At 46.0% G+C, this 24,361-nt stretch overlaps 2 protein-coding genes across 2 annotated transcripts; one reads left to right on the forward strand and one right to left on the reverse strand.

Moving 5' to 3' along the window:
* Positions 1 to 1,378: 1,378 nt before the first annotated feature.
* HACD3 (3-hydroxyacyl-CoA dehydratase 3) lies at positions 1,379 to 12,523 on the forward strand. Its single transcript, XM_032123084.1, has 11 exons — positions 1,379 to 1,513; positions 1,935 to 1,977; positions 3,130 to 3,203; positions 5,049 to 5,213; positions 6,116 to 6,167; positions 6,537 to 6,647; positions 7,266 to 7,393; positions 7,898 to 8,010; positions 8,544 to 8,650; positions 9,437 to 9,568; positions 10,520 to 12,523. The coding sequence occupies exons 1-11, from the start codon at positions 1,427 to 1,429 to the stop codon at positions 10,594 to 10,596; spliced, it is 1,089 nt and encodes a 362-aa protein (XP_031978975.1). The 5' UTR covers positions 1,379 to 1,426; the 3' UTR covers positions 10,597 to 12,523.
* A 158-nt stretch (positions 12,524 to 12,681) lies between these two features.
* INTS14 (integrator complex subunit 14) lies at positions 12,682 to 23,526 on the reverse strand. The gene is made up of 12 exons (XM_032123083.1): positions 23,224 to 23,526; positions 22,861 to 23,135; positions 21,462 to 21,569; positions 19,504 to 19,659; positions 18,366 to 18,484; positions 17,799 to 17,941; positions 16,048 to 16,140; positions 15,408 to 15,552; positions 15,021 to 15,154; positions 14,804 to 14,922; positions 14,362 to 14,427; positions 12,682 to 13,522 (listed from the first exon to the last, which is right to left on the reverse strand). The coding sequence occupies exons 2-12, from the start codon at positions 23,080 to 23,082 to the stop codon at positions 13,271 to 13,273; spliced, it is 1,557 nt and encodes a 518-aa protein (XP_031978974.1). The 5' UTR covers positions 23,083 to 23,135; positions 23,224 to 23,526; the 3' UTR covers positions 12,682 to 13,270.
* Positions 23,527 to 24,361: the final 835 nt, after the last annotated feature.

Here is a 24,361-nt window from a genome sequence, read left to right on the forward strand (position 1 = left end):
TTGCACAGGGACCGGGACAAACACACACACTACACCATGGACGGGAGTCAGGTCACGAAAACCCCCAGTGCACAAGGACCCTGCAGTTTCAAAAATCGCTTTTTCTTTCCTCTCCAAAAACTGCTACCACCTCCACAATGATATACTTCCCACAGCGGAAAGAAATTCCCAGCTGTCATAATGAGTGTTAAACCCAGGGCACACCCAGGCTCCAGTGCAGTGAACCCCCAAAACACCCCCAGGCTCCAGAGCTGTGTGCCCCCAACCAAATGTTTCTATACCCCTGAATTTCCTTTTGCAAAGCACAGTCCCTTTTTTCAAAGGAAAATCTTTTTTGACTCCCTAAAAACCAGAAAAAATAACTTTTCTGCAGGTGCTCCCTCCCTTCCACACGTGCAGGTGGAAGCTCCAGGTCACACTGGGACCTGAGGCTGGTTTTCCCCACACGCTTCCCCAAAGGGCCCGTGAGGTTTGTGTTCTGAAATAAAGCCTCCTGGGGACCATTGCTACAGCTCACCCGACCTTCTGTGGTAGCTTCACAGCACTAGGAGCTGGCAGAGGTTGGAAATCCTCCATCCAGGGGCAGGCTGGGGCATGGACCTGGTGTCTCCACACCAGAGATTCACATGGAAGACTCTGAGGCTGGGAGAGAGAGGTCGTGCCAAGATGGGTTGGAGGGAGGATAGATTTGCTGTTGGAATGAGGATGGCCATGGGCGAGGGGCCCTTGTGTAAGCTCCTGAGGGAGTGAGGGGCAGCCTTTTTGGAAACAACACTGAAGTAAAAAATGCTATCCTTTTTTAGCCTTACTATCATAGAATCATGGAATAGTGTGGGTTGGAAAGGACCTTAAAGCTCATCCAGTTCCAACCATGGGCAGGGCCACCTAAATCAGGTTGCTCCAAGCCCCATCAAACCTGGCCTTGGACACTTCCAGGGATGAGGCAGACACAGCTCCTCTTATCAGCTTCTCCTGTCATGGCTGAGATGTGGCTGGTCTCTTCCACCAGGTAACAGGTCACAGGACAAGGGAAACGGCCTTAAGTTGTGCCAGGAAAGGTTTAGTTTGGATATTAGCGAAAACTTCTTCACAGAAAGGGTTGTGGAACACTGGCACAGGCTGCCCGCGGCAGTGGTGAAGTCCCCATACTGGAGGGATTTCAAAGCCGCGTGGATGCGAGGGCATGGCTTAGTGGTTGGCCTCGGCAGTGCCGAGAATAGTTACAATTGATCCTGGAGGGCTTTCCCACCCCAGACGACGCTGTGATTCAACGACAGTCAGCGACAAGGCTGACACAGGCGCTGAGGGGGCTCGGCTATAGCCACCGCACCCACCCCCAGCGGCCCGCGCAGGCGCGGGGGCCCCGCCCAGCGGGGGTCGGTGTGCGCAGGCGCGGGGGCGCCGCGGGCCGGTGCGGGCCGGGACGATGGCGGGGCCCAGCCTGCGGCCGCACGTGCACTGGGCACAGCGGCACCGCGAGCTCTTCCTGCGCGTGGACCTCAGCGACGTCCGGGTACGGCCGCGACACGGCGGGGACATGCGGGGACACCCGGGGGGACTCACCTGCAGGGGGCGGGGGGCAGACTGACCTGGGGACACCTGGGAGGGGACTCCTGCGGACACTCGGGGAGTGACACCTGGGGGACGCCGGGCGGGGACACCCGTGGGGGATTGGGTGTGGGGGGAGACTCACCTGGGGGACCCCCGGAGGGAAATCACCTGCAGGACCCCTGGAAAGACTCACCTGCGGGACCCCCGAGGGGAAGTCACCCGCGGATCCCCTCGGGGGCAGCGGCAGCCGAGAGGGTCTCGCAGCGGGGCGCGGGGGTCCGGGGAAAGCTGTGCAGGCGTTGGGCCGGCGGGAGCCCCCAGGTGGGTGCACTGACCCCCGCGGGTGTGTGAGCTGCCAACTAATGCATGTTCTCCCTCCGCAGAACCCGGACATCACCATCACCGACAATGTCCTGCACTTCAGAGGTAGGGGCTCCATCGGGAGGGGGTCTAAGCCTGGCCCCCACCCGGGGCTGCCGCTGTCCCAGTTGTCCCCACCGTGGGGTGCCTGGTTCCCGTCAGTGGCAGGAGCCACCGTGCTGGGCATGTTCAGATCCGCCACACTCCTACCCACAGCCCTCTGTGTTCCAGCCCTGGTAACCACAACAGGCCCTGTCTTATCTAACAAGAAAACCCCAACTTCCCCATATTTAAATACCAGTGGTATTTCCATACATCCTTCCCATCCCGGGCCAGCCAAACCCTGGAGATAACTCACAGAAATTTCTCCTGTCACAAAGACCTTGTGTGCACTTGTTATCAAGCCTCCACATCAGGAACTAGTGCTCCATTTGGAAACTAAAGCAGATCTCACCCTGAAAGATGGGTTTTTTGCAGCTGGACAGCTGCACATTCCAGCACCATGGAGCTGGTGCTGGTTAGCATGGCTGGGTAGTACTGAGTATCTGCTGTCACTGGTTTTATTGGGTTTTCTCCTTTATTTGGTGGATTTTTAAAAGATGCCTCATTAGGAGCTGCTGCCTCCCTGGTGAGCCGCAGCCAGGCCATTTGATAGGAGGGTGTTGCGCATCGTGTTCTCGATTGGGATCAGTTTACGGTGTGGAAGGCTGGAAATTAAACACAGTGTGCACGGTTTTGGAGTCCTTCCGGGGACAGGATCAATGTGGGAGATGATAAATGAACCCTGGTAAGTGCCCTCCTGCTGTTGGCACAGCCAACATCACCACATCACCCTCCTACACACCCCGCAGCACCCATCTCCCTGGGTGCTCCATCATGCAGAGGCTGGATCCTCCAAAGGCAGGAGATTTTCAGCTGGATTTGAGTTATCCATGAGCAGCCTTTTGAGCCCCTCTTTTGGGAATTTCACACGCGGCTTTCGTGCAGCAGGGACCCTTTTCCAGCATGGTGCAGACTTGCAGCAACTTTAGCTGCTGACTCCTGCATCTGGTCCTCCAAGCAACATTTTGGTGTCTTCCCTGTTACTGTTTCGTCTTGCCTCCCAGGAAGGCAGGAAGAAAGTGCTGTGAATAAGTGCTGAATATTTCTGTGTACAAAGCATCCTTTGCAGGTGGAGTGTGTGGAACCTCACACTGACTGTCAAGTCTTGTCTTTTAGCCCAGGGTCATGGTGCCAAAGGAGACAACATCTATGAATTTGAGATTGAGTTCCTCGAGCCGGTCGAGCCTAAAGTAGGTATTTTTACTTTTCTCATTCTTGCAAAGAAAAAGTAATGTTGAAAGGAAAATGGCTGTGCATAAAGTTCCCAATATACTGTTTAAATTTTCCTGGTAACTCTGTAACAGCCAGCTCTGTGGCAGTCCTCTCTGCCATTGTCTTGTCTTCATGCAAATCACTTCACTGGAGCTGGTGCTCGCATGGACCAGCTTTAGTAGACGCTTGTATCACTTGTTACACAGCAGTTGTAAATTTTAAAAGGATTTAAAGCAGCAAAATAATGAGAGAATCTGACAACGCATTGTCTGATGCAGTCTTGACTGGAGATCAGGGGAACATTGTGCACTCAAATGTGATGTTTTCTGGCTTCTTCTGTAGCTGGACAAAAGAAGAGAGTCAGGAGAGTTCATGTTTCTGGCATGTGCAGATTTCTTAGGTTGTGATATGTTGTGGCTCCTGTTGGAGAAGTCTGTCCTTAATTCCTGTTGCAGTCTGAGCTGAAAGAGTTTGGCTCAAAGAGCTGTCCCTCTGTGTTACTCACAGGTGGCTGTGAGGTCTGTCCCTCCCTCTCAGAGCTGTTAGGAGCACAGGAGAACTTGGGCTTTGCTCCTGGGGCAGGATTTGTGCTGCTTATTCCTGGCCTAATTTGGGATAGCTACAGTCAGACCAGGAGCCACCCTTCACCTCTGCTCTTTGAACAGGGAACGAGACCATCGGAGGGCAAATTTCAAGGCTCTGTCTGCAGGCACATTTCTGGTGTGGCTCCTGCCAGATGTGGAGTGGCAGACAGTGAACAGCTCTTGGTTCCAGGGTCTGGTGACTGCCTTGTCATCTGCCCGGCCCACAGTGTGGGAGAGGTGCCTGTCTCTGCCTGTTCCTGTCTCCTGTGCTGGCAGACACGGGCTCTGCTGTGAGCCAGGCCTGGAAGGCAAGTCCTTGCCTCTGCAGAGCAGCCTCCTTCCAAAAGTCATCAATCTGAGTCACTGTGGAGGGACTGGAGAACAGACTGAACTCTGTGTAACTACAGATGTTCAGGACCAGGAAGTATCACAATTTTGATGTGCACCATGAGTTCCCCTTGCTGGTGCCAGGCTGGCCAGCAGTGAGAGATAGAGCCTCTGGCAGGCAAGGACGAGGTGTAGTAGCTGTAAATTACAGCTGCAGCCTTCAGATGTCTGAGGAGCATCCAGCCAGCCTTGACAGAGCAGAGCTGGAGTAACATGCTCAGTTAAGAGTACAGCTCATGCAGCAATTTCAGCTGGTCTGAGAGGCAGTGCCATGCGGAGCAGCCGCGGTGGTGGCAGAAGGGTGGGCTCCAAGGTGACAATGTTGTGGGCTGTCACTCTGCAGGTAGAGAGGCCTTTTGGGGTGGCAGTGACCACACTGCCCGGTCCATCAGCTCATCTTGTCTCTAGGTGTTTCCTAAGGCTCTTAGCTCCTCCTCTCACTGCAGCAGGTGTCACATGGGGTCCCCTGTTTAGACATGTGCGTATGGCTGCTGGCAGTGTTATTTTTACTGCTTGTTAGAGGAGGTGGGTGGCTCACAGTACTAAGTGCAAAAGGTCTAAAGCCAAGATCAGGAATTCTGCCTGGGAAGGCTGGTGCTGAGATCTTTGCTAGCTCTGTGGTGGGATGCAGTGGATATAGGCAGGGTGCTCATCAAATCCTGCAACCATCACAGCTGCCATCTTCAACTGGACTGCCCTTTGTTTCTGTGCCTTGGGTGGCAGAGAGATGTTTGTGCTGCAGCAGTTGTGTCATCCCTGCCTCCTTGATAAGGGGAACTTGGGTATCAACTTGGGTCTCAGAGCTTGTTTCTTAGGACTTTTGCTGATGTGTGCTCCTGTGTCTGCCTCCAGCCTGTGTGCAGGGTGACCCAAAGGCAGCTGAACATCACTGTGCAGAAGAAAGAGAGTAACTGGTGGGAGAGGCTCACCAAACAAGAAAAGCGCCCGCTCTTCCTGGCACCTGACTTCGACCGCTGGTTGGACGAATCAGATGCTGAAATGGAGCTGAAGGAGAAGGTCAGTCCTGTGGGCACCTGTGGCTTGTGCAAGGACAGCAAAGCAAGGACAGCTGTTCTCCTGTGCCTGAACCTGCATTCTTCATTTACGAGCAGTTGCCTGGAAGGCTGATTGTTATTGCTGTTCTATGTAGAGTTGGTTTAAGTGGTACAAATTTTGAGCAAGAATTTGGAAATTGGGACATTTCTGGTTAGAATTGGAACTGGAGACTCTGTGCTGGCTCCTTGCATGTACCCCTTGCCCGGTGTCCTGATCCACAGAGGATCATGTCACTCTGTGATTTGGAGCCCAAAGGGTTGAGTCCTGGGCATTGTCTGTCTGGAAGGAAGGGATTCCACCCCAACACCATCTGGTGAGCTTGAGCAGCTTACTGCGGTGGGGAGGTACAAGACTGACTTGGAAAAGACTTGAACAGACCACATTCCTGCAAATCCCTTTTACAACAAACACTGCCCTGTTCCCCTCTGCAGCCATGAGCTTAGCACAGAGCAGAGAGGGGCACTGCAGTGCCAGGAGCCATGGGCAGTGGAAGGGCAGGCAGAGAGCCTGGGCTGGATGTTCTCTGTTCCATTCAGGTCGCTGGTGGGTCATGTAAGAAACAGCACAGTAATAACTGAGAATTGACACAGAAAGCAGAGGCTTTTTCAGCAAAATCATCTAATTACTACAACAAAACACATGGTGAGGGCAGGATAACTGGTTAACACCCTCTGGCTTTTACTGTACTATAATTTCTAGATGATGAATGTGCTGTTTTACGCTGGTGAAAATTTAAACCTTCTAGCTACTGGCTGCTTGGCTGAGTTTTAAACCCACTAGCTAATCACTTAATTAACAATTAACAATTAACAAATCACTTGCTAATTACAGTAAGTCTTTAAAACCTTATCCTTCATCTTAAGGAAGAAGAAAAGATTAACAAAATGAAAATAGAATCCAGAGTCCCAAAGGACCGTAAGTAACTGCATCTTTTTAGTGGGTAAAGTGGGATTTAGAAAGTTTGTTCACTCTTTGTGAACCTCAACTCTTAATGAGCAGTTTTGAGTGACTTGGTGTGTCTTGGAGGGGGATCTTTGTATTGTGAGCTATTAGAAATTTAATAAAAATGGAATGAAGTTTCCAAGGAATGTCAAAAATCTGACTAGCAGGAATTGAGTTCTGGCAGATGATGGCAAAAGCAGAACCCCCCAGTGCACCCGACAATGCTTTTATCACAATCAGTAACTTCCCTTTTCCTTGTAAGCTTTATTCTCAGAAAGCCTGGTTTGCAGCTCTATTACCATTGTACTCTGCTCACCTGATGTGTTTATTCTTGATTTCTAGCTTTCAAACACCTGAAGAAGGGATACTTAATCATGTATAACCTTGTACAGTTTTTGGGATTCTCTTGGATTTTTGTGAACATGACAGTACGACTGTTCATCTTAGGAAAAGGCAAGTAATGAGCACTATTTTATTTATATTGGAGGGTTCGAGTTGATTTTCAGTGTTGTTTTTAAGACTTTTTAAATAGCAAAATCTAAAGGGAGACATATTTAGGAACAAAACCATGAATGCATTGCCAAAGAGCACAATGAAAGCCTTTCAAAGGTCATCAAAGTGTCAAGGGCAGGAAAATACTGTCCCCTTGTAATCACAGCTGTGCACTCAGTGAATGATACTTGTGCTCTGCCAGGATCACTTCTAACAAAATCAGCTGAAGCAAAATGTCTTGCTCACTGCAATGTTAATGTTTTTGAAAATGATCTGGACAGAATATTTTGGTTTTGAAGCAAGAACAATCCATTCTGTTGAGGTACAGCACTATTGCTTTTTTTGGTAAAGCAATTACTGAAATAGCCCTTGATCCTTCTGTGTGTGAAATGGAGTAGTGTTTCTGGCCCAACTGCTGTGAGTTCAAGATAAGGCCTATAAAGAACTTACATAATTATGCATCATGTTTTTCTCAAATACAGCTAGAATCCTGTTATCATAAGCTGTGCTACTGCACCAGCTTCCTGAGCATGGAAATTCATTTTTTCTCTAAAATGGTTGGTTTCTTGTGTCTTACAGATTCCTTCTATGACACATTTCACACGATTTCTGATATGATGTATTTCTGTCAGACCCTAGCATTAATGGAGATCATGAATTCACTAATAGGACTGGTCAGATCACCGCTGATACCTGCTGTAGTGCAGGTAATATTTTTAAATTCTTCTCCTTGCTCTTAAGTTTAAAGTAAATGTTTATTTTACACAAATGTTGAGACTGTCCTAAAATAAGTGATGCAACCTCACTGGTACTGGACTAGAGGATTTCTTATTCAAGAGGCAGGAATCCATGCTTCCTAGACTTGGCTGTGTCAGGCTGTCTGTCTCCTTCCATCATCTGGGTAAGAGAGTGCAGGACAGCAAAAGCAAGAAGTTGATGAAAAGTACATGATTTTGATTTGGTGCCAGTGCCCTTTTTATTCTGGTTGTGGTTGTTGTGCATAAAAATGAGGGTGGATGATTTAAGACTGGGTCCCTTGGATTGTACCTAAATACAGAGCAAGATGCCTACTTGTAAGAAGCAGGTCACAGCTCAGCTGTGAGTTAGTTGTGTGCTCAAATGTGTGAAGAGTAGATATGTTTCTGACAGCAAGGACTTGCCCTTTCTTTTGATGAAGCGTGAACATTCCTTAATATGTTTTTCTTTAACAGGTATTTGGAAGAAACTTCGTTTTGTTTGTTATCCTTGGAAGCTTGGAGGAAATGCAGAGCAAACCTGTGGTGTTCTTCATATTTTATTTCTGGAGTATCACTGAGCTGTTCAGGTAGGTGGGATTTTCCTCCTACCAGGTGTGCACAGAACAAAGTGGTTGTTCCCAAGAACTCTGTGAAGAAGATTTTGATCTTCATATTTTTTGGAAGAGTGGCACCAGTGCATTGGCCCCAGAGGGTAAAAGCTCCTTAAGTCATGGACTGTCACAGCCTTCCTTGATCTGCCAAAGGCTGAGGCAGGGCTGGAGTCTTAAAGTAATACTGCCCTGTTGCTTGATTCCTTGAGGGGTTTGTTGCTTTGAATTTCCATTGTTAAATGAGGTCTTTATCTTTGAAAAGAAGTTATTTTGAAAGGTTTATTAGGCAGCCAGGCAGTTGCCTTCATCCCTGTGTTCAGAATAATGGCCTGAGCTCTGTAAACTGCCGAACAACCGTGTGTCCATCGTCATCCATAGGGACAATGCCTTGAATATTCTTGTGTCATCTGGGAATTGTGTTGGCCACAGAGTGTATATACACAAGACTAATTTTAGTAGTAGTTTCCATTTTAAACTGTTTGTTTCTCCTCACACTGCACTGGCTGTAGGTACCCCTATTACATGCTTTCCTGCATTGGAATTGAATGGAAACCGCTCACCTGGCTCCGTTACACTATCTGGATCCCCCTCTACCCCTTAGGGGGCTTGGCAGAAGGTATCTCCTTAAAACACAGTTTACTAAATAATGAATTCGAGGCTGGACAAATAACTCAATCTCTTTTTTGGTAACTGGACTTAAAATAGTAAAATAGAACAACAGATAAATAGATTTGCTTTGAGGTGAACCAAATATAAGCATTTTGTCTTTCACACTGAATCAAATATTATTTTCAATTTGATGTGAAAAGAAGTCTTTGTTATGGAGGAAAGACTCTTTCTGGAGGGGGGAGTAAAAGCAACAAAACATTGCATGAACAAGTGGAACAAGAACAAGCTGCACAGGATGCCAGTGCTCACTTCCCTCTACTGACCCAAACCTTTGTCTGCGGGGCCTGACTTGCTCAGCCTGGCCTGGGTTCACACCAGCTCCCAGGTCTTGATATTATCTTGTAAATCACTGCAGAGGACAGGCAGGAGCTTATTCCTGTGTTGCAAACCCATGTCTGTGAGCCAGGAGGAGCTTTGGGCATTGCCCAATGCCAAGTAGGGGGAGGACTGTGCCTGTTTCATTGGTGGGGGTATTTCTGGATGGCAAATCCTGCTGGCACAGGCCCTGGGGCTGCAGCTGTGTGTGAGAGCAGTGTCTCACCAGGCAGGCTCACTGCTGTGCCCCCTCAGCCAGGTGCTTCTCACCCTATTATTGCATGTTCAACACCTTCAAAATTGCTGTCATTAATCAGCACTGGCAAATAAGAAGGGACTATGCTGAAATAGTTGGTGTGGGCTGGGTGATTGTATATTTTATCTGTGCTTGGTAATAATGGTGACCTTCTGCTTTCAGCTGTCTGTATTGTTCAATCCATTCCAATCTTCAGTGAAACAGGGAAATTTAGTCTGGGATTGCCAAATCCACTGAACGTCACAATCCAGTTTCCATTTGTGCTTCAAATATATCTTATAGCCTTGTTTTTAGGTAAGTCTTTAATTGTATTTTTCAGTATTGAAATAAAAAGGCCAGTTTCCCCTGCATAACTTGATTTTTCAGAGAAAATTAAATTCCTGCATCTTGGGGACCATGGCAACACAAAATTGCTTGAGGTTAAGCATTATCCTTGTGGATTGTTCATGTAAATTTGTCAGTGATGGAGGGGAACACACCTCCAATGAGCTCTGATTAGCCCTCCAAAAAGGTGATCTTGGTAACAAAGTAGCAGCATAAACTTGGGTTAAAAGAATAATTTTTACATGCATTTATAACCATAGCATACTTAGTTTCACCTTTTATGGGATATTTGAGCTTTGGAATGATTTAGTGGCAATCTAAATAAAATTTCGAATTAAAGTAATTTAGTTAAACATTGAAGTATAATCACAAATGCAACATGAAGTCATGTTTTTCCAGGAAACAATATAGAAGTCTCTTTAAATAGTATATTTAAAGATGAACAGGTGCTTCATACATATGTGGGTTTTGGTGTTACATTTGTAAACAAAATTTAACTTCCTTGTACCCACACCCAGTACTCTGGGTAACCACAGCTCATCACAATCTAACCTGGAATTTTAAACTGAGCTTTCACTAGATTTCTCCTGCTCACAGACATTGCTTAAAGCCACCCTTCAATCGAGTTTCACCCTGAAATACATGGTTCATCCTCCTTAGCTCTGCACAGCTGGTGTCACAACTTCTTAAAGGCAACAAACCAACCTTCTGAGCAGCCCTTTACCAAACAGCCTGTGCAGCAACTCCTGCCTCACCCAGCAAGAAAACACTTGCATGAGCTTTCACTGCTATACACGCCCCTAAATAATTTGTTGTGTGGTGGGTTGGTTGGGTTCTGTTATTGCTTTTTAAATCCAGTACAGCCATTTAGCATTAAAGAGATGAAATGACATCCTACCTAAACACTTCATTCTTTTCCAGGGATATTTGTAAACTTCCGTCACCTCTACAAGCAAAGGAAACAGCACCTTGGACCAAAGAAGAGAAAGATGAAGTGAAGGAGGACTGCAATGCTTTCTTATCTCACTTAAGGACAAGACAAGCCTCTAATTCTTATGGTTTTACCCACTGTAATGCAAAGAATTTTGTAAAATGAAATGACCACGCTAGATTTCATGATTTCATAGTGAATTCAGGTAACATTCCCTTATACTGGATTTTGTTCCCTTTCCATCATCTATGCATGGCATTTACCATTGGGCATTTAAACTTGTATCCTGTCAACCAGCATATGAGAAAGAAATCCTATTATCTGCATATGATATGCTTATAATCAGTGGAGCAGCACTAACTAGAAATAGTGTTTTATCTTTTAATTGGAGATTTGCTCTTTCAATATTGCATGCAGATAGGGCTTCTGATGTTGGGATATGCTCTTAGCTGGCCTGTGCTGTTCCTGGGATGCGTCTTGATGGCAGGAGGAGGCACAGTTGGAGACCACTCTGCAGTGTTTGGGTGTTTATCAACCACTGGGATAAACTTGCTCAGCACATACCCCCCCTTTTCTTCTGCAGCATTATTAATGGTGCAGAATTAAAACTGGAAGTAGCTAATGCTGATTTAAATGCTACCAACTTAAGTCTGTTTCTAGTTGAGCCTTAACAGAATAGGAGCTCTGTGTGGACCATAGCAATGTGTATTCCTGTAGCAACACATCTATCCACTCATTAGGGAAAGGAAACTGCCACTGAGGGCAGAAATGCTTTCCTGGTTGGTAGAGCAAGCACTGAAACATAACAAGGGAGCGTAGGTACCAGCTTTCCCCGGCATGTGAACCCCAACAGAACTCCATCCCACCCATGCAAAGGGAGAATATGGAACTCTCATGGGAGATGGGGCCCCTCTGATCCATCCTGGCAGGGCTGTGGCTCCTGTATTTATAGCCTTCAGCAAGGCAGCAAAATTGCTTTTCTACCTGCATGTAGGGGTCCAGCAGAGAAGTTGGTGTGTATGGTTTGACTGGCCCCTGGTGGGATGGAACAGTGGGGCAAATAAACTGTATTATTTAGATAGCACATATCAAGTCTTAGTAAGGGAGATCCCACACAGGGTTTGAAGGACCCTTTTCTGTTTGCTTGCTTTAACTACCACCACCACCACCACCAACAAAGAGAAGCTCCCCCCACATTTCAGGTCCTCTGCTGTCTCACCTGGAAACCTTTGGCTCAGCTGACTTTATTTCAGCATGTCTGTCTTCACACCGAGCCTCCCGTAGCTTATCCCAGATTCCTCTGGCCTCTTTAATCCAGTTTTGAAATGTACAGGAAGTTCACTCTAAACTGTACTGTGGTTGTGAACAGGTTGTTTCCCAACTGCCACTGCCCCAGGGCACTGCAGAGCAATGCCAGCAATCCGGAACAGACACTGAAGCGGAGATTAGCTTAGTGCCATGTTACTATTTATCTTTTTCTACTGTAAAACAATATGAACCCTCCAAAAAATTATTTTATATATATTATAAGTAACAAACACCAGAAGGTTTGTGATATGGACCCAGTGCTTGTTACTGCAGAGGAAAGGAAGTAAGTGTTAAAAGGAGACTTTAACAAAGAAGCAGTACAAGCTCCACACTGCATTTCACAAATTGTGTTCTGTCAACAAGAGCCGTGATACAACTCCTCTTTGGGAGAAGCACAGCCTACTTTACTCAGGAGAGTTGAGCACTATTTACACAATATTTCAGTTAGCACACACTGTACCTATGTTTGAAGTATGTGAAAATGTTGAATTAGCTGAGTAACAGAACAGCAAGGATCACTTTCATATTTTAATTTCTCCGCTGGGCATTTAAACTTCTGTTATGAAATCCGTATGTATTCATCAGTGAAATTGTGGTACCTAGTGCAAGTTGTCATGGATCTTACACTACTGAATTTTAGTCCTTCAGAAAGAATGTGTTTCTATTAATAAAGATTTACAACCAAATTTTGCTTCAGTTGTTTGTTCTTTCAAATTATACAACTTTCTGAGACTTTGTATGATTTGGTATTTCACTTGTGATAAACAGCTGGGAGCTGAGCCTTCACCAGCTCAGTGTTTTGGGCCACACAGTCTCGTTGCTATGAAAATGGAACAAATCCAACTTAAATTTTTATGAAGAATTACTCTTTATTTGTATTATGCAAACAACCACGTGTCCCAAGATTAAGTTACTGTCACAAGCATAAGCACTGCAATGCAAGTGATAACGCTCAGTACAGACTGTCAAGTTGGGCCTAAAGTCAGGGCCAACACCCCAATATCAGCTCTGTATGTGATCTTGCAGGGTGCTTCTCACACCTTTTCTTTGGACTAATCAAGTTGATGTTTAAAATATAGTAGCTGCCTTTTAGGATACTTTCACCAGTGAGTTCAGTTACATAGTAACTGCATTTTGGGGGGGCCAAAAGCCAAGAGCTGCCTACAACGGCATTTTTTTTTCTCGTCACACGTACCAAATAACTTCCACCCATCATCCAACACCATCATTGGCTTTGGGACACTTTCCACAGTTTCCAGGTCTGACTAAAGCCACCATAAACGAGCTACGTTTGTTTAGAGAGCACTGATGCAAAACTTCCCTGTTTGGATAGGAAGTTCTTAAAACAGTGATTGAACAGGCCCTAAAAAGTAAACAGAAGAAAATTTGAACCACTTGAGCCCTAATCTAGAGAAGCTCCCAAAATGGAGACTTCACATTCTCTCAGTGCTGCTACTGGAAAAATCTGTCTGCAGAGGAGCAATGTTATGATCATAGGCAGCATATTCTGAGGCTCCAGTACTTGCCACTTTGAGCTGCTGAGCTGCATGTGTGAGCTGGAAGGCGGCATCAGGGTGTGCGGTGTCGGGGAGCAGGGTGCACTCCCGCTCCAGCATGTCTGCCACGCCCTTCAGCAGCTCCAGGAAGCCAAAGGCCAGAGCTGCCTTGCGTAAACGATTCAGCTCCTGCAAAGACACAAAACCCCTTTTAAAGCCACTTCAAGCCTTGACATCAAACCTGGGTTTCTTATATCTGTTTGTAAAGGTGACGTTACTCACACTGCTGCTCACAGACAGAAAATGCTTCAGGGCTGACGATGATAGTGACACAACTAAACAGTGGTTTTCCCTTGATCCTTTCCTATAAATCTCCACTTCTTCCTTTTGTGCATTCGGCTATTGTACCTGCCTGCTTTGTCTGTGTCCCAGCAGGGCTCCAGCTCAGGCTTCACTGACTGACTGCTGTCTTTAACTGCAGTGTCCAGTAAAATGCAGATACATTGATTTTTCTTCCCTCTAAACTGAACAGTGCTTATGTGCACTTAGGCAGGGTATTCATTCTTCAAGTCTCTGGAGGCTGCAATACCAAACTGCTTCAGCACTAAGCTTGCAAGAGGAATAATTACCTCCAGCTATAGTCTGGTTATGGATTATAATGGTGTGGCCAAATGTGCCTGGAGTTTTGTGTTTCTACGCTTCATTTGTAGATAAAATGGAAGAGACATTTTCAGACTCAGAATGACATCTGCGTTCCTATTGCTCTCTGATCCCTCAGTTTATTTCTGCCTGGACAACAGCACAGAAGTAGCAGGGGTCATGAGGGGCACTTGTAAACATGACACATCTCTGCCACCCTGCCAGAAAATGTGGTGGCAGAGCATGGAAATCAGCCCCCTTGTCTCACCTAACCAGTCTAAGCTTTTGCAGAGCACCACAAGCCCACACAGAACACACAGGGTGGTTCCTCTGTCAAATGCACCACCATCACTATGGATCAAACTTAGGCCAGCCTGGATGTTACTCACTTTATAGAAGGTTTGTGTTTTTTCAGGGAGTTTCCTTGCATTTCTCAAGATCTTCTGTACATCTGTCTGCAGAAAAGAGGAAAAAAAAATACAAAAACCGTGGCAGCTTCTGGAGGAAGCTGCAGAACAACCCCCAACTCTTTATGGATAAATTATCCTGACCATTGACAAGACTGCAGCTCACAAAGGCTGAAACATAACTGGTAATTATACTAAATCCAATAAACCAAGCCAGATGCTCCACTGGAGACACAGCTCTCATTAAACAAGCTATGCTTTCTGATTGCATTTTAATCATGACATTGTAAAGAGGCAGTGTTTATAAAATTGAAAGAAAAGCAATAAAGCAATTACATTAAATGGGCAAGACATGCACAGACTGCAATTCCTGCTAAGATGGTTCCTGCTGCTCCAGGTAAAGCAGCAGAACCTGGATCATTACCTGGAGGCCACTGGGTTTGATCCAGACAGTGACATTCTGAGCGTAGCTGCGCTTGTTCTTGGGCTGCAAAGGGAAAGGGCTCTTATTGTCATCCTCCCCATAAGGATTTTCTTTTGCATCTGGGAGAAAAAAGAAAATACAGACTTAGCAACTAAGAATTGGCAAGATCATTCACACAACACTGAGTGTAAGAGTTATTCAGAGGAGTGACCAGTACCTGAAATGGGGCCAAGCTGTGCCATCTTCCCCAGCCATGGGAGGGGCTCAGGACCAGGTTCAAAGAGTGACATCATGAGGTTTGACTTCTTCTTGCTATCAGCTTGTGAATAAAGCATTCCATACCACTCTGGCCTGGGGGAAAGAGCAAATCCACAAAGGCTTAAAAACTTCCACCTCTCTGCCTAGAATGTGCCTCCCTCTCCCTATGTGGAGGCTCAATGTTTGCAATTTGTACTGACAGAAACAAATCTCCAATTAAAAATGCACAGCTTTGTCTAGCAGTGCAGAGTTCTGCACAGAATACAGATATAAATAAGCTTAATTTATAAATAAAGCCTAAATGAGCAAAGTAAGAGATTTTTCAGGCAGACATCCAGCTCCATACCCCAATTGGACGAGAGCCACCATGCCTTCCACTTTCAGGCTGCCATGTAATAAAACACAGAAGTTGGGGACTTTCCCAGCAATCTGATTAGCTGAATTCTCATCTTCAGTGTCATCTGTGATCCCAGGTCCCACCTCATCCCCTTCTGGGGAAGAATAAAAGCAAACAAAGAGAGAACAAGAGAATAAATTCAAACACACGAGCTCTGTTTCCATGACACTACCCTTTACTGTCCGCCTGCAAGAGTTAATTAATACTTTCGTAGAACAAACAGCTGCAGAATGAACTGCTTGGGCGAAGTGGCACAATAATGATACATAAATATTCCACTGCATTGTACTCAAGGACATTAAATATTCATCTTGCACCACATATTTCATGGCTCGTTATTATTCCAAACTGTAAGTTTAGCATGTTCTATTAATAATGATGCTGTTAGCACCCTGGTCCCTCTATGAACTTCCCAAAGAACACAGTATGCAAAATAAGAGAGCTTGTGGTCAAGGTTTTAATTTTAATGCATTCACACAAATATGACATCTGGTATTTTGATAAAGCAGAAAACCTGTGCTTCCAGTCTAAACCACATTACAAGGAAAGCTTACAGTAGTTTTTGCTGAAATAAACCCATATTGCTCACCTCTGTTAAGTGCAATGGGCAGTACCAAGTGTCTGGACAAGACAGGAGGGCTGGAAATGTCAGCAATATCTACAAACCCAACAATTTCTAGATCTGCAGGGAAACAACAGATTTTTAATCCGATTTAAGACAGTTTAAGTCATATTTGGAAAAAGCTGAAGTGCATTCAGAGTCAATTTAACATAACCACTTCTTACACCACCAGGTTCTCTGAAGCAATGACAACAGCTAGCACAGGAGAACCCAAACTCAACTGGTGTAAAGGTGTTAATAAGTTAGAAATACATAAAACACACAACTTTTGAAGATGAGAACATGACTTTCAGCATACACATACTGCTGCCCACAAGCTGTGCTGATGAACAATTACAGAATTGGGCACCTTGATATTTACCCTGTACACAATCCATTGCTGTCTTCTAAATTCCAAAGGAGAAAAACCAAATACCTGCTGCCCATGGGAGCTGTGTCCACTAATGGGAGGGCTGGGAAGGTTTTTCTTTGCACAGTTGTTTTTAAAAATAATTCCTCCTCCCTGAAGCTTATGAGGGTGTTCATGGAAAGCAGCCTGTGGCTGTCTTCCAGTCTCTACCCCTAGAAATTGGCACCCTGAGTTCTGAAAGTGCCTCTGTGCTACTCCAGTCCTTTTTCCAGGCACACAAGGATGAAGTAGGATGATATTTTTGTCCCCTGGTGTCACGCATACACCAAAAAATTACACAGCCAGTGACCGATCCTTGCAGAGACAAAGTGGATGAAGCAAAACTACACAGGATGAGAGGTGGTAGTGAAAGGGCAGTGTTGGGGTTTTAGTTTAGTCTGTTTTTTTCTCTGTTAAAGGAATTTTCTCCCATATGCATGTTGCTAGGGGACAAATAGCTGTACTTAAGAAAGACAAAAGGGGAGTGGGGCGGACCTGGCTACTCCTTTGTCTACACCTGGGTGTGGGGTCAGTTCGCTCTGAGCGTCCGGGGAGAGAAGCTGCAGAGAAAGGAGCTGCTGCTTCTTTCTTTTTGGCCGTTCTTTCTTCCTGCTGGAAACAACGCCGGGACCCCAAAAGCCGCTTTCCCTGCCCTGCTGGAGACCGGGCTGTGGCTGCCCTGCTCCGCTGCTGCTTCGAGCTTTCGCTACGCTGTAGCCCTGCTCGCCCTGCCTGCCTGGGCCTCCGTGGGTTTTTCCCATCTGGATACATCTCGTCTGCCACCCGGGATTTGCGTTCGTCCCTGCCGTTCCAGCCTGCTGTTCCTGAGAGCCCGGGATCGGCTGCCCAGCGGTTTGTGAAGCCTTTGTTCCATCCTTCCCGGGATCCTAGGGCACCGGTGCCGCGTGTGTCCCGAGCTCGCTCCGGAGCGCCCCCTGCAGCCGCGGGGGAACCATCGCACCTGCCCTGCTCACCGGGAGCCGCCAGCGCCCCTGCCGGCTGCGAGCGGAACTGCACCCGAGGGGAAAGGGCCCGACAGCCGAGAGGGCTGGCACTGGGTTTGTGATTGCTGTTACTGCCATAGTTGTTGTTGTTTTGTTTGACTGGTTATATACATATATATATATATAGTAAAGAACTGTTATTCCTATTTCCCACATCTTCGCCTAAAGGCTCTTGATTTCAAAATATAATAACTTGGAGGGAAAAGGGGTTATATCTGCCACTTCAAGGGGGGCCTCTGCCTTCCCTAGCAGACACCTGTCTTTCAAAACCGAGACAGGCAGAAATCAAATTGATTTTAGTAAAAAAGCAATCAAAGATTTGTTACCTGTATTAATTGCTTTAGGAATGGGGTCTATTTCCTCATCTATAATGAAAGGCTCTGGTCTGGGAAATACTTGCACATCAGATGTTAAGTGGCCACACTTGAGGACAGCATGGAATGGTGTATAAGCCAGGTCTATTAGCTTTCTAAAACAGAGTTATTAAGGAAAACATAATACATATAAAATGAAAATAGTTTGTCTAAAGCACACTAACTTAGCTCCCAAACCTTTTATAATTACAGTTAATTCAATAGTTCTAGTGTTGCTAAATTATGAAACAAAGCAGCATTATCCCACTGATGGCAAATGAACAATAATTACGGAAATTACTGTGTTCTACCTGCCAAGCCTAAACAGATGCTATGGTTTGGTTACAATGACTAAAATAAGTATTGACCATAACCAGTGAAGGCCAAGATGAAATTACAGTTAACAAGATCATAAAATAATTTTTAAAAAGAGTTTAATCAGAACATCTCCTATCACCAGATTTCTTATTATATTTGTTTTCCTTTCAAGATACTAACTTGGAACATTCCCAAAGGCCTGTTATCTACAAGTGTACTCACCCAAACATGGACTGCACATTCTTCAGACACAGGGGGCCATCAATGGTGAAAATCTGTCCTTCCCCATTGTTTAAATCAATGAGCCGTTCCAGGCAGTCTAAGGAATCTGTGCTTTGAAGCTACAAAAAAATAAAGGGAAATATTTTTGTTGAGTGATCTTTTTATCCTCTTTTGTACTAACCAGTATTTTTAATGAAAATATGCACAACACAGCAAAAAGCATCTGACTGGATGCTCCCGTGATTTTTTGTTATCTCTCTCCTTTCCAAATAAACCAACATTCTTTGTCTCCCAGGCAATGTTCTCTTATTACTTATCAGAAACAGAAGATTTATTTTAAATATTTTCCCAGTTATTTTGATATATAAACAGTGCTTCAATCCACCAGCTTAATCAAAAGGATCATCTTTGACAGAGACCATGAAGTTGAGATATCTAATTGATACCTAAGCAGAAAACCCTTCTGTGAAGGACATGAGAGTACAGGAGTCAAATCAAAAGCAATGCTGTTAATGAAACCTAATCTAAGGAATATTAGCCAAATAGACTTCTTTTTAAACAGTGCTTATGCAGCAGAATTCTAACTCCTGTGAAGGTTTTTAAAGCTGGGATTGAAATTTGCAAGAGAAAGAAAGGAGGAAGAAAATTGACACCTTTCCTTCAAAACTAAGGGAAGCTGGCTTGAACACTGGCTTGGAGACTTTAGTTTTGCCCTCTCACATTTCTACATATAGCTACTGTGTTTTAAGTGCTGGGCATCTTTGCAACAAGTCATTTATTCAAGAATTTAACTGTAGATTAAGAAGAGCCCCAAAAGCATTCAACGTAATTAATGCAGTAATAATATAAATGGAGAAATTAAAATTCCATAATATTCCCCAGGGAAAAACTGACATGATTTATAAAGATTATGATAATAATGCAGTAGCAGTAGATAATAACAGTGCAATAATAAACCTTAAATTATCTTTCACCAATAACTAAGCACCAGAATGTCAACTAAACCTTAAGCACAAGAAGATCAACACATGTTTTGCGCTGACCCGATTGTTAGTTCAGAGAAGACCAACAATTATCCAATGCAACAAAAAGACCAACAATTATCCAATGCAACAAAGACATCATAATAAGACATCACCTCTTCCAGATTGGCCATGCACATGACATAGAGCTTGGATGGGAACGGAAAAGGCAGTGGGAACCTGTTGCTTTCGCTGCGCTGGCTGTGAGTGGCCAGGGAGTGGCGCAGGGAGCCTCTGCCGATGCCCAGGCAGCCGTCGGTGACCAGGACAATCTGCAGTGACAGGGGACAGGTGAGACACTTCCAGCTGCAAGGGGCACGTGAACACCCACACACTGTAGGAGCCTTCCTGCAGCATGTGCTCCTACTGAAAATCCCTGCTCCCACCGGATTTCCTCCACTGACCTGGTCAAAGAACTTTGAGTAAAACTTCCAGAAAAAACCCCATATAAATGAGAAATTGAAGATTGAACCCTTGTGATTTACACAAGTGTGCACAGCAAATAAACATTTTCTTGGCGTCAGGCAGTTGCACTAAAATTTGGACTTCATACATTTCATTTTTAAGTGTACACTAGAAGCACAGTGACTACACAGCCAAAAACCAGCCTGCTGCTGTTGGACTCAAGAATCCCAGGTCAATTTTCAGACGGAAGATAAAGCTATTTCTTCTGCGGAATCTGGAGAGCAACTCAACTTCCACTACAAGCCACAGAAACCTTAAAAAGTGTAGTATTAATGATCTTTGTTCTGCTGCAAATACAGCTGCAGTATGCTCACATTTTGCAGCAGAACTACTACAGCAAGAATACACACTTTTCCGTTCAATTGCACATCCAGAGTCAATCCTTGTGGAAACCTAATAGATTACACTGAATAATGGGATTATTTACACTCAGCTGTGACCCAATCACTTCCAGAGGAGTAAAAGAGCTGCTCCTTCAATGCTGCATGGCAACTGCAAGCAGAATTTCTGGCTGCTAGGTAAGGAAAATCAAATCCAATTGGAACTCCATGTGTAATTGCTACATCCAGATTTGTATTCGCTCTTCATCCTCAGTCTCTCTCGCAGTCTCCTCAGAACTGTTGCTCACCAGTGATGTTCTCCACTACTCCAAGACTGCACAGTACATTCCCCAGTGCTCTTCACCACCCCAGCACCTGAAGTGCCAGTAAAATGAGCCATGACACAAATGAGAGACCAAATTGTTGAGGTCTATCTCTGCTTGGTTTTCGTACCTTTCTTGTTCTTTGCTTTGAATGTTTTTTGCTGTCCCAAGGTGCCTTTTATCTGTGTTAGATGATGAAGCACTGCCTAACCAATAAGCCTCTTTCCTTTTTCTCCTTAAGGAATATTGCTTCAGGCATCTTCCCAGCTCACTGAGCTGCAAAATTACTGAACTTAAATAAAGTGTCTCAGAAAACCGAGGGTTAAAAGCAAACTCTGCCATAAGAGGCAGCAGATTTGGAAGGCTGAGAGCTTTGAGGGCTGAATGGAGTGTGTGAGCAGCTGCATGGCAAATGACTCATTTGGGAAAGAAGTCAGATCAAAACACACTCAGTGCAGCCCCATGCTGTTGGTTGAGAGCTGGAATTGTTACAAGCCCTGGAAACCATCAAGGACTGGAGGGGAGAGGTTCATGCATGTGTGACTACACCCCTTCCAAATGAAGTGGGGCTCCTGGGACAGCAGATTGCATCCACATCAAACACCAGGCCTGCACAACAGTGCTCCTGAGCCACATTTTATAATCCACTGCACCACAATAACACATTGGGCAGGAAACGGCCTCATTTTTTCCTGCTGCTGAATATTTTTATAAAGAACACCTTCTGTTCATATTCCAGATTTAGCCAAAATACTAATTCTTTGTGTTTTTGCAGCACCAGCATGCCTGAGAGTATTCCAAGCTTCCAAATTACATTTACATTTCTATCTGCAACTCACAGGCATAGAATCAATCAATCACAGAATGGTTTGGGTTGGAAGGGGCCTTGAAGATCACCAAGTTCCAATCTCCCTGCCAGGGATAACTAAATATGCAGTCAACTTAAAACAGTGAAATCAGCCATACCTGGCAAGGAATTGCTGCCCCCCATTCCTGCTGGACAATATTGCAAACCCCCAGCAGCGCCGACTCCAAACAGGTCTTGTCATAATCATCCATGTTACTCAGGGCTTCCTGCAAAGACAAACACCACAGTCATTGCTGGGGGAATATCCCTGCCAGAAGACACCCAACAGTCACTCATGGCTCTGTGCTAAGGCAGCACCTTTGCTCTGCAGGGTAACACAGCTCCATTGTGACACAAAGAAATAAAAAGGGAGAAAGGTGTAAGAAATGATGAATGAGATCATGAGGCAATGACAGCTGATGTGGAAAGAACTGTAATATAAACACAGCTCTTTAAGAATGAAAAAACACCTTCCCATGTCTTAAAAAGGTGAAAACCTGAGGCAGTATCTAATGGGAAACATTTAGCTGAGAAAATCCTCGCAGATGCAAGAGCAGCTCAAACTCCTCAGAGATTCAGAGACCACAAGGAGTTTGTCTCACAAAAACTCTGGCAGAGTAACAAACCCAAAACTCGCATCTGGATCCATAAACCAGCTTTTCTCCTAAAGTGAAAACCTCACATTTAACACAGCATCACCAGCGTGCAGCTGTGAGATGAACTTGCTAAAGGAGCCTGGTTGGGCTCTCGGCTTGCAAAATTCCTCCAGTGAGCTCTTAGGGAAGTGAAAATAAATCAGAGAGGATGCACTGGCACTCAGCTGCTAAACTGCAAACATAATAGAAAATAGCCTTTAAAATCTCTTTGTCCAATGGACAAATCTAAACCATGGTGCCCTGTGACAGCAATGTGTCATTTCCTCCTAAATATGAGGGTCAGATATAAATGTACAATTTTTACTGGATTCAGAGGCTCCAGTGCCTTACTGCATTCATGTGAAATTTCCCTCTTGGACTTTCTCCTTTCCATTTCCTCCTCCCAACTTTCCACCACATCTGTGAGGCCTAAAATCACTTACTCTCACACTTGCACTGTTTTCGCTGCTACACACTCTCATCAGCACCTTCTTTCTACCAAATCACTTGACTCAAAGCCTTTCTAAATGATCCTGTCAGCTGCATCGTTTATCAGGAGCAAACCAACAACTACACATAAAAACAGGGCCATCACAGAACCAACCACTTGTAGAGCTTCAGCAGACAGCCCTTTCCTCCATCCCATTTTAAAGTCAACGAGTCACACTCCAGTGCTCACCTGCAGAAGTACAATTTGCAAAATAGCAAAATGTTTCAAACACACTGATTTCACCTACCCTTAAAATAAGGGAAACCCACTCAATTCAAGACGTTGTGCACAAGATGATACCAAATCACACAATTCCACCGTGCTTTGGTGGTGCAATTGGCTGATTTTTTTAAGACGCTGACAGTTTATTACTTTCGTGTTCACACTCCCTACCTGGAGCGTGTTGTAGTCTCTTGTGAAGGGCACCATCAGCTCCCAGAGGGATGAAAACACGACCAAGGCCGTGAACTCCAGCTTGTAGTTGGTGGCCATGTGCTCGAAAAGCATGGTGAGCCCGTGGGCAGCAAGGTGCTTGCGCTGGTACTCCTCGGAGCCCTCCACCGACACCGGCCGTGTCATGGACAGCGACACGTCCATCACCACCACCGTGGGCATGGCGAGCTGCTCCTCCGCCGCCCTCACGGACGGGATCAGCCGGGATCACCTGCCTGCAGCGGGAGGAAAAGGCACAAATCATTACCAAAGCTGTAGTTGTGGAGCCACTTCACGCTCACCCCGTGGAGAAGCGACAATTACCCTTTTCCCCCTCAAAACGTGGGACTGAGCACAGATTAAGTGAATGCACGGTGAACCCCACACAGCATTTCCAGCCGGGTACAGAGCAAGGCCTGGAGACGGCAGGAGCTGAGCCTCGCTGGGGAAAGGGCGCAGCCCCGCCGCTCCGAGGGCGGTCCGGCAGGGATCCAGCCCTCCCTACAACCCTTCGCCCTCAGCGGGGCCTCTCCCCGGAGCGCTCCCGGGATGGCCCGGGCTGTGCGGCGGCTGCGGGCTGGGAGGAGGGCAGCGGAAGGGAAATGCTGTTGCACACCCCCGGCCCGCCGCGCCGCCATGCGTCCGTCACGGCAAGCGTCCCCCCGGAACGCGCGACCCGGGCGGGAAGGGCCGCGCCTCACGAAGCCCATGAGGGCTGAGACCGCACGGGAAGCGGAAAAGTTGGATGTCCATGATGTGGGAATGTGGTGCCCACGTAAAATAAACCGCTATGCGTGGAGAAGGGTTTATGGATAAGCATCCCGGCTGGACAGTGCGGCTCCTTCTCCCAGTTCTATACGTGTGGGAGTGAGGTGGGGCGAGAGGCAATAAACTGCAGTGCAAAAGTGATGTATTCCCGAAATTGTGTGTTCAGACAACAGTTTGCTTTAAAATTATCATAGAGTCACGGAATAGTTGAGCTGGAAAAGCCCTCCAAGATCATCAAATCCTACTATTCCCCCAGCACTGCCAAGGCCACCATAAGCCATGTCCCCAGGTGCCACATCCATACAGCTTTTAAACCCCTACAGGGATGGGTTCTCCACCACTGCCCTGGGCAGCCTGTTCCAATGCTGGACAAGCCTTTCAGTGAAGAAATTTTCCTTAATATCCAACCTAAACCTCCTCTGGTGCAACTTGCGGCCATCTCCTTTTGTTCTGTCCCTGTTCCCTGGGAGCAGAGCCTGACCCCTCCCCGGCTGCCCCCTCCTGTCAGGGAGCTGTGCAGAGCCAGAAGGTTCCCCCTGAGCCTCCTTTTCTCCAGGCTGAACCCCCCCCCCCCCCCCCCCCCCCAGCTCCCTCAGCTGCTCCTGGTGCTCCAGCTGCTTCCTCAGCTCCGTTCCCTTCCCTGGACATGCTCCAGCCCCTCAGTGTCCTTCTTGGCATGAAGGACCCAAAATCA

The sequence above is a fragment of the Corvus moneduloides genome, chromosome 13 (genome assembly GCF_009650955.1).
Source record: "Corvus moneduloides isolate bCorMon1 chromosome 13, bCorMon1.pri, whole genome shotgun sequence".
NCBI lineage: Eukaryota > Metazoa > Chordata > Aves > Passeriformes > Corvidae > Corvus > Corvus moneduloides.

Bases quoted from the DNA above. Each gene is read 5' to 3' on its own strand.
- HACD3 (XM_032123084.1), top strand. From the start codon at position 1,427: ATGGCGGGGCCCAGCCTGCGGCCGCACGTGCACTGGGCACAGCGGCAC. The intron at 1,978-3,129 runs GTAGGGGCTCCA...CTTGTCTTTTAG, and splicing joins CAATGTCCTGCACTTCAGAG to CCCAGGGTCATGGTGCCAAA. The intron at 5,214-6,115 runs GTCAGTCCTGTG...CTTCATCTTAAG, and splicing joins AAATGGAGCTGAAGGAGAAG to GAAGAAGAAAAGATTAACAA.
- INTS14 (XM_032123083.1), bottom strand. From the start codon at position 23,082: ATGCCCACGGTGGTGGTGATGGACGTGTCGCTGTCCATGACACGGCCG. The intron at 17,942-18,365 runs GTGAGTACACTT...ACTCTGTTTTAG, and splicing joins AATGTGCAGTCCATGTTTGG to AAAGCTAATAGACCTGGCTT. The intron at 14,428-14,803 runs GTAATGATCCAG...TCTTTTCTGCAG, and splicing joins TCAAACCCAGTGGCCTCCAG to ACAGATGTACAGAAGATCTT.